This window comes from Arctopsyche grandis, chromosome 4, assembly GCF_051622035.1.
Source record: "Arctopsyche grandis isolate Sample6627 chromosome 4, ASM5162203v2, whole genome shotgun sequence".
Lineage (NCBI taxonomy): Eukaryota > Metazoa > Arthropoda > Insecta > Trichoptera > Hydropsychidae > Arctopsyche > Arctopsyche grandis.
In genome coordinates, this window is record NC_135358.1 from 19886331 (window position 1) to 19899441 (window position 13111).

The 13111-nt window shown below is 31.3% G+C and overlaps 2 protein-coding genes across 4 annotated transcripts; one reads left to right on the forward strand and one right to left on the reverse strand.

Annotated features, from left to right (window-relative positions):
- Positions 1-1210: 1210 nt before the first annotated feature.
- On the forward strand, positions 1211-3082 carry FucTB (alpha-(1,3)-fucosyltransferase 10). The gene is made up of 2 exons (XM_077429455.1): positions 1211-2110; positions 2193-3082. The coding sequence occupies exon 2, from the start codon at positions 2237-2239 to the stop codon at positions 2948-2950; it is 714 nt and encodes a 237-aa protein (XP_077285581.1). The 5' UTR covers positions 1211-2110; positions 2193-2236; the 3' UTR covers positions 2951-3082.
- Positions 2806-11027, reverse strand: su(r) (dihydropyrimidine dehydrogenase su(r)). 3 transcript variants are annotated; one of them, XM_077429443.1, is made up of 23 exons: positions 10326-11027; positions 9398-9508; positions 8861-9031; positions 8033-8194; positions 7777-7964; positions 7580-7706; positions 7340-7487; positions 7090-7265; positions 6880-6957; positions 6647-6779; positions 6380-6567; positions 6088-6303; positions 5841-6005; positions 5200-5352; positions 5006-5126; positions 4834-4917; positions 4575-4753; positions 4194-4373; positions 3576-3815; positions 3433-3497; positions 3260-3352; positions 3096-3183; positions 2806-2837 (listed from the first exon to the last, which is right to left on the reverse strand). In XM_077429443.1, the coding sequence occupies exons 1-23, from the start codon at positions 10365-10367 to the stop codon at positions 2826-2828; spliced, it is 3120 nt and encodes a 1039-aa protein (XP_077285569.1). In that variant the 5' UTR covers positions 10368-11027; the 3' UTR covers positions 2806-2825. The 3 variants fall into 3 exon arrangements, with proteins under 3 accessions (XP_077285569.1, XP_077285570.1, XP_077285571.1); XM_077429444.1 differs by lacking the exon at positions 2806-2837 and having other exon boundaries at positions 2966-3183; positions 4834-4911; positions 10326-10613; XM_077429445.1 differs by lacking the exon at positions 2806-2837 and having other exon boundaries at positions 2966-3183; positions 6088-6290; positions 6376-6567; positions 10326-10613.
- Between the last annotated feature and the right edge of the window lie 2084 nt (positions 11028-13111).

Here is a 13111-nt window from a genome sequence, read left to right on the forward strand (position 1 = left end):
CTGGCAATACGTATATCTCCCGAATCATCAATAAATGCTGTGAAACGACTGTTGGCCTTTTACTTGGATCCTCCACCCACCCCTACGCAACAATACTAGCTGAACCCCGGCATGCGTTGCAATGCCATAATAACGCATGCAATTCCCGTTCCCGTTCCCATTTGTCGGAAAAATGCAGGTAGCGAACACATTTGAAATTATTGTGTTGCAATAACACTCATTCCCGTTTTTTTTCACAGTAATCTTCCCGGACATGCATACAACAAATCCTGAAAGTTCCATCGTAATCGCTTCAGTGGCTTAGGAGCCTATTTGAGACACACACACACATACAGACATTAATTTTTATATATAGACTAGCTGAACCCTGCATGCGTTGCAATGCCACAATAACGCAGGCAATTTTCGTTCCCGTTCCTTTTTCCGTTCTCGTTCCTGTTCCCGTTCCCATTTTTTGGAACAACGCAGGCAGCGAACACCCTGGTCGCGACGCGAAAACATTTAAAATTATAGCGAATGACACTCATTCCCGTTTTTCCCGTTTTTTCCTGTTTTTTTTTTCACAGTAATCTTCCCGGATATGCATACAACAAATCCTGAAAGTTCCGTCGTAATCGCTTCAGTGGCTTAAGAGCCTATTCGAGACACACACACACAGACATACATTTTTATATATACAGATGTATAATTAAAACCATAATCAATTGTTTAAAAGTACGTAAATACCTGTCAGTAAATTTAATATTTTTGATGTTGGGCAAATTGCGTATCAAAAACTTTGTACACAAAAATATGTGTGTGTGGGAATTGGTGAATGGATTATTTCGCATATTGCGATCGCGCAAACGAAAATTGTGAATTCGTATTATCTGGCATTCAAATTCTCGTTAGTATGGTATTTCACGTATGTAAATCTCAATGGATGGGTGCCAGATGTTCCGTGATCGACATTTTAGCGACGTGCGCGAGATCGTTTTGCGCGGAATAGTCATCGAACCGTGAGAATTAAATGCGCATCCAATTTTTATTATCGGCAAGTTTTTTGAATTTGAGTTGAGTGCAATATTTATAATATAGATCAGGAATTATCAAAATCGAAACCCAAATTTTCTATTGAGGTAGAGTATTATTTTATTACATTTTCGATAAATACATAATAAACCTACGTCACGCTTTACAATACGTTATGGCCAAATAGGAAGCTGTGATTGAAATTTGAAACTTCAACTTTGACACTCCGTGAACCTTTTGTACATAGAATGCATATATTATTAAAAACACATTTCTTTACTATGCCACATAAATGTGTTTTGAGTATTTGTTCTTCTCAAACAGCTTTATTTACCAATTTCGACTACAATTTGACGAAAACATTACGTCGAGAAATCCGCTAGGTTATATTAAATTAATTTTAAAAGTATTGATATATGTACTTATTTTTAACAGTGTTTCGTGTTGCATACAAAAGTTATGTATTTTTTTTTACAATTGCATGTAGTCGTTTTTAATCAAAAATATCGTTTTCTGTGGTAATCTACCAGTACCATATTTTTAGATAAGCATTTCCTGTTAAGGATAATTTTATTCAAAACTCAGTTTGGAATTCTCGCCACTGAAGAACATCATGTTTTGTTTTATTCTGTGCAAGCTGCATAGAAGATTTTTAAGGACACGTTGCTCCACATTATGTTTTATTGTTTTGATTTTGTTAGTCTTTTTTCTAGTCATAATTTGTACTAAACACTTTTTTATTTATGAGAAAGTAAACCAACACCCCATATTCATATGGTGGACTTCGAATTTTACTGGCACAGAATTGTTAACATGTGCCAATAGTCATGTATGTAAATTCTCTCGCAATCGTTCTCTGAAAGACAGCGAACACGTTAAAGGATTCTTGTTTTATGGAAGTGAATTCGACGCCTTTGATTTGCCACTTCCTCGAAAAGGAAACACAAAAATTTGGGCACTACTTCACGAAGAATCTCCGCGGAACACGCCAATATTATCTCACGAACCGGCACTGGCTTTGTTTAACTATTCATCGACTATAAGCAGACACAGCCATGTACCATTGACTCTACAATATCTGAACAGAATCGATGATTTGGTGAGTAACAAATATTTTATTGAAACAAAGAAAAAGAACGAATTGTTAAAAAGCCTCTCACCAATACTGTTCATTCAATCAGATTGTGAAACATCCTCATATAGAGATTATTATGTCGAAGAACTCATGAAATATATCCCAATAGATTCATATGGTGAATGCCTGAATAATAAAAAACTGTCTGCTGAGTATAAACATGACTACTTAAATAAATTAGATGATCACGATTTTCTTACCTTTGTAAACAGATACAAATTTACGATAGCGATAGAGAATGGTATATGCGAAGATTATATTACTGAAAAATTGTGGCGACCTTTGAAAGTTGGTTCTGTTCCCATTTACATGGGTTCGCCCTCAATCCGAGACTGGCTTCCAAATCAACAATCGGCTATAGTCTTAAATGATTTTGAATCGCTCGAAGATTTGGCCGCTTACTTGAATCATTTGAATACGCATGATGATGAGTATGAAAAATATTTGCAACACAAAATCAATAAAAAAATCACCAATTCAAAGTTGATCGATTTTATTAAGCAACATAATGACGAAGGTGTTGAACTTTTCACCGACACCTTCCAATGTTTCATATGCAACAAACATTACGAAGAGAGTAAAATATCATCAATCCTTACTCAATCGCATTACAATTGTACTAAACCAGTACCACCATTGAAAACTTTAGATACTTGGTGGTTGAGCGAATGGTATAACTCTAAAAAAGAAGCTGAAGTACTTAATAAATTTGTGATTGAAGAAAATAGACAGAGTTTTACTAGAAAAGAATTTTTTACCAGTGTTGCTGATATTGAGAGTACAAATGTAGACGTTCATTTGTAATTAAAACATTGTTATACATGTATGTATTTTTTATATCTTTATATTTCATAACAAAATAAACTTAATTTAAAAAAATATTTTTGTATGATTTAGAAAAAAATTGCATATATAATGTCATAAACGGAAATTAATATTATTGACATACTCCTTCTAGAGGATGCACCATATGTACGCTTGTTTCATTTTCAAGTAGCCCTCTCTTTATTACATGAGGTATCATTTTCGGCACCATGCTGTAAATGAAAAATATTTTAATTTATTATGGCTTCATTAGAATACACATAAATAGCGGAAAATATCAATAAATACCTTATACAATCTATAATGGGACATACAGATAGACAAAGTGTACAACCTGTACAATCGTCGGTAACATGAGGAATGTGTGTTTTGGGATCAAAGCTGTAACAAAATCACAATAAAAACAATCTTATAAATCAATCATATTAAATTTAAACAATGAGCAGCTTAATTTTAACCACCTTATAGCTTGATATCCAGAGTCGGCACACGCCATATAACATTTTCCACAATTGATACACATATCCTGCAGTAAAAATTATAAAAGTGAAGTATCCAATAAAAATATTTCTATAAACACAAACAAAGCTAACTGGAAACTTACGTCATTAATGAGAGCGACGACTTGTTTTTTATTATCCAAGCTCTTGTATGTTCCAATCCTTGGAAGTGCTTCTCCAATGATGTCTTTGATTGTAGTTACAGCAGTATTATTGTTAAGATTGTTTTGTAATTCAATAGCTGTCAAAGAATCATCACACAATTCCAATGGACCCAGAGTCAATCGCATGTTGTGAATTTGTTCCTTTCTTTCCAATGCAAATGGACCGAAGTTAGCCAAAACCTGCCCAAGTTAAAATCAGTAACAATTATACAGCGAAAACTATAGACGATTAATGTTTTGAAACTTTACACTTTAATTGAAAAATAAATATCCACTAGCTAAACAAAACTAAACTACATATTTATAGCATTATACCATAGAACCACTTTTTGAAGATAGTCATTTAGATGAATTTTACCACGTATCTAACAAATCTTAAAATGTCTGATAATTTTATTTTTATATTTGAAATTCAGGAATGATTTGATTCCAACCAAATAGTACACAATTGAAATTTTCTCTCGACATGTTAATTCTCGTTTCAGAGATCTTTACTTTTTCATTAATGTATGTATTAATTTCAAGATACTAATTGTTTTTTACTTATAAAATACATACTTTTCCTTCGCTGTCTCTCAACGTTGTGACTGGTTTACCTCGTTGATGACGAGGTGTTGGCGGAGATTGACCACACCAAGTCTGTGTTTTCTCAATGCTACGCAAATACAACAGAGTTTTTAAACCAGTACAGTAATCTTCAATTAGTGTAAAGTCTTGATTTTGAATAGCGCTGCCAATCTAAAATATCAAATATCATATATTATCCATGCAATGTACATAGGAAGGCACTTAAGTGAAACCCATATGCTGTCCTTTTCACCCCATCTCAACCTATTGGTCGAAAGGCAGCATGTACATTTTACCTAAGCCTCTTCCTACAGCGGACACAGAATGGTATGTGAGGAATCAATTAATTAACTGATACATTTCGTATATTACCTGCAAAACCGAAGCTCCACATTGTAAAAATTGCAACGCAACTTCCGCCGAATCTATACCTCCAATTCCGAGTATGGGGAAACCCGGAATCTTATTAGCAATAGAAGATATTGCCTTCAATGCCATGGGCCTAGTGGCATTTCCAGAGACGCCGCCATATGTTGTTCGTTTTTCAACTCCTTTGAATAGTTAATGCGTGTTTAATATTAAAAATATTTTATATAATACAACTATTTGATAGGCAATAAATGTATATTACCAACACTGGGCCATGCTGTAGCATCAGGACGAACGCCCATCAATCCTTGCACAGTATTTATAGCCGAAACTCCATCAGCTTTGCCTATTAATATATTGTTTTAAATTTAAAAAAAAACGCAAATCTATGTACATATTATGAGATGTACACATGTGCTATGGATAATATATACCTTCATAAGCTGCCATCGCAATCGAGACTATATCAGTTATATTTGGAGTCAGTTTTATGAAAAACGGTACCTTTATAGCGGCTCTCACCCATTCTGAAATTTGACGCACTAAGATGGGATCCTAAAATATTGAAAAATGTAAAATTAAATGAATAATTGGTAATTATTAAAACGTGTGTAGTTTTTATACTAACTTGACCGCATGCTAAGCCCATACCGGATTCTCCCATACCGTGAGGACAAGACAGATTTAGTTCTAAGGCATCAGCACCAGATTTTTCAGCTCTCTGAGCAAGTTCAATCCAGTCTTCTTGATTATACGAACACATGATGGATGCAATTACTATCTATAAAGTAACATATTGCTTTTAATTAAGTTTTAAGTTCAACGACAACTGTCGGTAAAATATTGAATTCAAAATCATTATTCTGACATAAAATATCTGATAAAAGGTAATGAAAACCTTTCTAACGGTTTTAAATTAAAAATATATTCTATAGCTATTAAATTAGATAATTAAAATATATTCTATAGATATTAAATTAGATAATTAAAATATATTCTATAGATATTAAATTAGATATGTTGTACAACCATACCAAAATTTAGCAATTTCTACGAAAACAGTTATTTCTCTACATAAATAACTCAGCTCCATTAAATACTTTCCCTACTAACTTCTTAAAGCCAATATAAAACCGCCTCCCAGTTATGTTTTAAATTAATATTTAGGAAGTAAAAATATTCGTTGATAGAAATTAAGAAAGTGCATATTTTCAAAATAAAATTGAAAGTTGTCACAAATAGAAATTAAATAAAATAAGCCTTTCATACCTTTGTAGGGAAATCTCTCTTTAACTCTGTGACACTTTGACACCAGTATGCAGCAGTCTTTTCAGAAATAAGTTCAATATTGAGAAAACTGCCTTGTTCAGGTCCGAAATTTTGACCGGAGGTAGTACCGCGAACTATACGAGGAGACACATTAGTAACCATGTCCTGTAATAAAGTGTATGACTATGATAAGAATTTTTCACAAATACGAATTTATTATTTAAAATTATACAAGCAATATATGTACTTTATCCAATGCAAACGTTTTAGTGACAGCGAATCCCCATCCTTGTTCAAATGATCGTCTTATCATGGCCGAGGTAGTAGCTGGTGGTGCACTGGCTAAGCCAAATGGATTTTCAAATTTGAGTCCGCACATCTCAACAGATATATCGACATCGTCTATTGGACAGTGAAACTTTGGAAGTTGCGTTGGAATATTATTTGGTTCTTGAGACATATCCTGTTAGTGTATATTAAAATTATATTTTAACAGTATATTAATATGTAATTGAACAGTTTGAATTATATTAACGAACCTGAAGAAAGCAGTGCATATACCATGCAGCAGTTTTACCATCATTTACAGACTCCACAGTAGTCTCTGCACATCCGGCCAAATCTCCGCCGCAAAATACTGCTGGATTTGAAATACTTTGCATTGTCGTCGGATTGATGGCTGGTAATCCAGAGCGGTTGAAATGGACGGAGAACATTGCTTTCTTTACTGGAAATGATTATAATAATTAAAATTTTAAATTTAGTCTAAGGTCATTCATTGAAGTGTAATTTTATTGTGAAATTACCATCTTGGTCGTATAATCCAGAACCAAATGCAGAAATAATGTAATTTGCTTTCAATTGTGTGATTTGTTCTTCGTCTTCAATCCACTCACCATCGTCGGTTTGTTCCGTTCTATTGAATCTCATTCCTGTAATCTAGGATGGTTAAAATGAAAGTGCGTACAGTTATAAGTTTAATTTAAGATATTATATAATATTTATTTACATATGTATATTGTAATGATATTCAAACTACCTTTCCATCTTTGATGATTACTTCTTTTGGAGCCATAAATGGTATAAATTCACACTTTTCGTCCTTAGCCAAATCTACCTGGAAAAATAATTATTTTTTTTGTATAAAATGTCAAGATCTAATTTCAAAAGCTGTACTTTCATCATTATTCCTTCATTTATCGGCTTATAGTAAATTTAGTATGCATATGTTAACACAGTTCATATTTACTTCTTCAGGTACAGCCCTAATGTTTGAAAATCCTTTTCTAAATATGACAAAGACTTTTTTAGCACCACATCGTAGAGCAGACGTTGCACAATCGAATGCTGTATCTCCAGCACCAAGAACGATCACGTTTCCGTTTAATTTTGGTAACGAACCCCCGACTTTACAAGCGCACATTCCTAAATAAATAATGAGACAATTCCAATTTAAATTATGTATGTACATAGATAACAAACATGTAGATAAATTGTACCTTTTTTACTTCCATTTGCAACAATTGGTAAGAAATTCTTACTAGTGTAGAAACCCATTTCAGTCGTCAATCCCTCAAAGATTGGAATAATTTTAGGTTCTGGCAAACCGATTCCAATAAACACTGCCTTGTGATTTTTTAATAAATTCTGTAATTATTTTAAAAATTAAAATACATTGATATGCACCCACATACATACATATATCGTTTTCAAATAGGCAAGATTTTGATAATCTTTACCTCAACAGTTAAATCTTTAGTAGACAAGGATCTTCCAGTTACAAGTTTAACTCCCAAATCTTTAACCAAATTGATTTCGAACTGAACAACATCGATTGGTAAACGATATTGAGGTATCTCTGATGCGCTACAATTGAAAATCATAATAATTATATTACATTACAAGAATATTTATTAAACCGAAATTTAGTCATTACCTTAAGCCTCCAAAATAATTTTCCCTTTCATAAATCGTTACATCTTCATATCCCAATCTGGCCAGGAAACAAGCACAACTTAAACTGGCCGGACCAGCTCCCAAGAGAGCAATTGGCTGTTTGCCTCCTTTAAGCAAAGGTGCCCTATTCGGGTCCAGTGTTTGTTTAATACCCATTTTCTTGAATATCTACCATATAAATATAGAATTAATATTTCATTCACGTTATTTTTGTTATGGAAGCATACTGAATATACCTCAACGGCGAAATGTTGTAGCCCACCAATGTTAATACCACCTTCTTCGCTTGCCTGAAGATTACAACCTCCAACACACAAGTCACTAGTTGGACATACCATGCCGCACGTAAGACCCAAAGGATTATCAGACAAAATTGCTTTTGCAGCACCGTAGTAGTTCTAGAAAAGTGTTCATTTGTTATTGTCATGAATTTAAAAGCATTCATGAAATTTTATAAAATTATATCGCGCGCTCATATTACCATTATTAACCTATGCTTCACCTGTATGGAATAACACCTCGAACACTAACCATTCCAAGCTCCAAGTAATACAAAATAAATCCCTAAAAATGATTTATAACACACCCATATATACTAACTTGAAAAAACTGCATGCCATATATAATATTCCGTTTGTTACAGACACTACTAACAAACTAACCAGTAGATTCTATGACAGAATCACCATACTAACACACTTGTGAAGAGTCTTGGTGATTACAACAAAATGTCTATACCCTTCAGGTATAAACACAGATTACCTAAACACAATCTGCTTTAGGTCATCGACTTTAGAAAGTCTTTAATTAATATTATGTATTATGAGCATTTATAAGAATTGTAAATAGGTTTTTGAGCTCTTTTTCCTATTACGCTGTACATATTAACATTATAATAATATAATACTATGATTACTAACCAAATTAAATTAAAATTGTAAAATAGAAAATGATCAATAGCTATTAAAATAGATATAAGATGTATTGTGAACATAATTTAGTAATAATAAAAAGCATTTAAAAATCACAATCAAAATGAAATTTTATGATATTATTTCAATAACCTTATTGGCAATGCTGGTTATGAAACTCTTCACGTCCAACTGGGTCGGACAAGATTTCTGACATGGAGCGTCAGCACATTTCAAACATCTTCCAGCTTCTTTGAGTGCTCCACGTTCAGACAAAGTTGTGTGCTTGATGTCACTGAAGTCATTCTCTAACGTTGGGCAAGCCTGCAAATTGAATTAAAGATATGTATGGGTATATACATACATACATATACATGTACATATATACATATGTATGTAAGCTTTGAATGAGTGAAAAGATTAGAGTGACAATGAACAGGACATTAAACTAGTTAAATGAATGGGAAGTTAATGATGGAAGTACCAAAATAGATCTGGGAGAATTTAGAAGATAGAAAATGTAATATATTGCTCTATCAAGTATTGTAAAAACAATACTTGATATAGCAATATCTATTGATAGTTTGTATAATATATAGATAGAGTAAAAAATATGGATAAATAGGGAGAGACTACAATTAATGAATTAATTAATGAAATTCTGATTGCTGTGGAGAATTTATATTTTACCGTGCACTTTCGATCAGCATTTCTCTTCCAGTGTTGTTTATTCTTTTTGGTCTCTACAGATGGTACCAAATTTGAGTATTTTGTCACTCTTGGATTAAGTTGAAGTAAATTCTGTAATAAATATGTTAAAAAGTTTCAAATTACTCCACATATTTTCAAACATCTCGAATACGATTAGAGGTAAGCAAAACTCGTTCAGAATGACCTTCGATTGAGAATAATTAATGTTAAAGTATACCGAGCAAACATTTGAGTGCAAATATTGAAGTTATTTTTGGGTAAAAAAAAATTGATATCACGTTATAAAGTTAAGTTACCAACGAAACACATCATTAACAAATAATATTGAACTTTTAACCTTAATATATTTCTTATCTATAATTATCATACGTAATTTGAGTAATAATAAAGATTGTTGTCTTTTGAAGTCAAATTTAAAATCTTATGACATTTGAGATTGTATTTACAAAATTTTATTATAATAACTAAGGTAAATAATAAAAAAAAATGATAAATTTATCTAAACCGACATTAACACTAACAGTGAATTAAAAAATTATTAATATATCATATAATAAAAATACGTATACTCTCCGTAAATTAGTATTAACACAATTTGCTACTAGTGCTCAAGAATTTATTAAGTAAAATTTCAATAGGATGCATGTTTGATTAAAATATTTTGTATGCTACTACTGTATAATAAAATAATTTTCATCGGAAATTGTGTATTCTTCGAGGAAAAATTAAACTTCATAGCACAAATTATTCATATGACAACTGAATCAACAAAAATGTGTTCAAGATCGTCAGAAATTTAATGACATTTGAGGACACCTATATTTTTATAAGAAAAAATGTTTTATTAAGTCGAGGACTCTCTGTATATTTGTATGTATTTTTACAAGCGAAATTCTGAAAACGTTACCTCAATATCCGGAAGTTCTTTACTCAGCAGTAGTTTCGCCATCTTATTAAATTCCAATTGTTTATTCTTGTCTGCTCCCACACACGCTTTATCTATTTTTGTAGAAGATGTAAACGTGTTTTTAAAATTTTAAGGTTGCTATGCTTGTATGTAAACTGAAGGAAAAGGATACATATAATATAGTATGTGTGGAAGAGGAAGTGTAAAAATGTTTGTAAAAGAGAAAACAAGTGGAGTCGTTCACTGACAACTGCGCACTGACCTCCCTAACGATAAAACGCTGTTTATAAATTTAGTTTATAGTTGACCTTGTTACAAAATCAGCATCGCCGATATTCATTCGGAAAACTTATTAACGCTTCATAGTTTTAAATAACGAAAGAATAGTTAATAATATGTATTTAAAACATCAATGGTCAGCCAATTATATATAATACACACAGAGTAAGAAAATGACAAAGAAAACCAGTTAGTAAGAGTAGGAATTGCAAATAAACTGGTTAATTTTTCAAGTTGCGATAACGTAATATGTATGTCGTAAACTATTAGCTTCATTAAGATCGAATGTTTTCTCGTCACATCGTAATTTCGTTGAATATCTTCTATGGTTTCATTAACTTTCACAGAATGAGTTTTATGTAATAATAAGAAAGGTTAGATCATTATCATTGTGTGATTTGGAATATGCCCCAGTAAGCACTCAAGACACATCAGTACAAAAAATTCGATATCTATGTGGTACATAGATAACATATCTTATATGTAGAATGTATTTATGTTTTCTGTTATAATATCATCATCATCTACTGCTGGATGAAGGCCTCTCAACACGCTGCGATTGGTCTCTGTTTTGAGCAACCCTAATCTGTCTCATTGCATACAATATATTTAATTAGATAAATGATGAAGATATATGTAGCTATTAAAAATCTTATCTTGTTTTGTTAGTCAGGCTGATTTTACTTTTTTTAGAAGCTTTTATTGTCTAATCACTAAAAACCATACCATTGTTGAGCTGTTTTATGTATGTATATAAATCAATATTAATAGTTTACGGCCGTAGCCAGGATTTTGAGGGAAGGGGGGAGGGACGATGATTGAAACACAGGCGTACACCCTTTCCAAGCGTTTTTACAATATTATGTAGGTACATAATATTCAGCACATTCAAAAAAATATTTTTACTTAGTGAATCGGCACAACTAGGATATTAAGTTGAATAGAATAATCGACTTTTCGTTATTTTCAGGACTATTTTGGACCAAATTGTCAAATTATTTAATCATGCTATATTTTCAAAAAATATTTACGCCTGTGGCGTTTTAATACAATTTTATACAAAAAGTTTATGAACCAAATTGCGAATTATCAAAAACAAGTTCATGTTTATATACACCCAAGTATTTAAATATTTTAATACATTTGACCTGAAATAAAAATTTGTAGATTTGATTGTTTTTATCTTATTCTAAATATGTATTATTTTTTTAATATAGAGGGTGGAACTTTCGCCCCCTCCCCCTTGCAACGACCGTGTAATATTTGCCATTTCTAATCCCATTCAGATTATGACCTTCATTCCATACTTAAAAACCATACATTTATCTTTCAAATGATACTTCAATACTTGATAATATACCTTTCTGTAACTATAAATTACTATATATAAATTTATTTAATCAACATTAATTACATATACGTACTACTTTTAAATTGTGTTAGAAGCTTCATGAAATATTGTAAAGGCTTACATGCAGTAGTTTAGTTCAGATTGAGGATTAACTTACTCATACTGAAATAATTTATTGATTTTGAACAATGTGCTTAATTACTTTATCTATTTATTTTGTTGCTATCTATGACATACAACTAATTTTTGATTATTTTATCACAAAATCAAAAGACAGTTGATGTTGCTATGTACATACATGTTATTTACGTATGTACTTCACAAGGAATCTAGTTGCCAGATTATCTATGTATAATGGCATGATATTGTGCAATTTTTAAAAATGAATTACATATGTACATACATACAATTATTTTTATTTGACCATTATGTTGCAATAGTATGCCACAGAGGTTCGAACATCCTTAAATAAATAAATCATCACTTGCAGCCTTTCACCAACCACTGCTAAATAAAAGGATCGCCAATACGATTTAACTCACCTTTATCCTGAGCAACACTCATCCTTACATATGTACATACATATTGCATTAATATTATGTATAATTGGATGAAATAATAAAATTTCAAATGTATTTTTGGTGTACGTAGGAGTGCAGTATTGTTAAATAAAAAACATTATTTGGCTCTTTTATTTTTTTACTTAAACTGTTTTATACGAAATAAAAAAATTATATCGAGATATAGGTATATATGTACATACATATAATATATATATATACATACGTATACTATACGTATATATACATAATAAGTATAAGGAAAGCAAATAGATGACAAATGTAATTTTTTCTTTGATATGTTACAAAATACAACGTTATCAAAATAATTGCAAAAAGACATCAATACAACATAAACATACTTTTATTACATCAATAATGCAATAAGCGCGGATTCATATTGCACTTTAAAATGTAAATCCTTCAACAGAAATAAATCAAAGATAGAAAATAAAAATAAAATTATTCATTTTATTATGCCAAGTTTTACACGTAATATGTTAAAACATAACATATCATATAAATAACAATTATAAATTTTTTTTTAATAATATATATATATATAAGTATATAAATTCAGCAGTTTTTCCCTTTTT

Coding starts and splice junctions, on each gene's coding strand:
- FucTB (XM_077429455.1), top strand. CDS start 2,237: ATGAAATATATCCCAATAGATTCATATGGTGAATGCCTGAATAATAAA.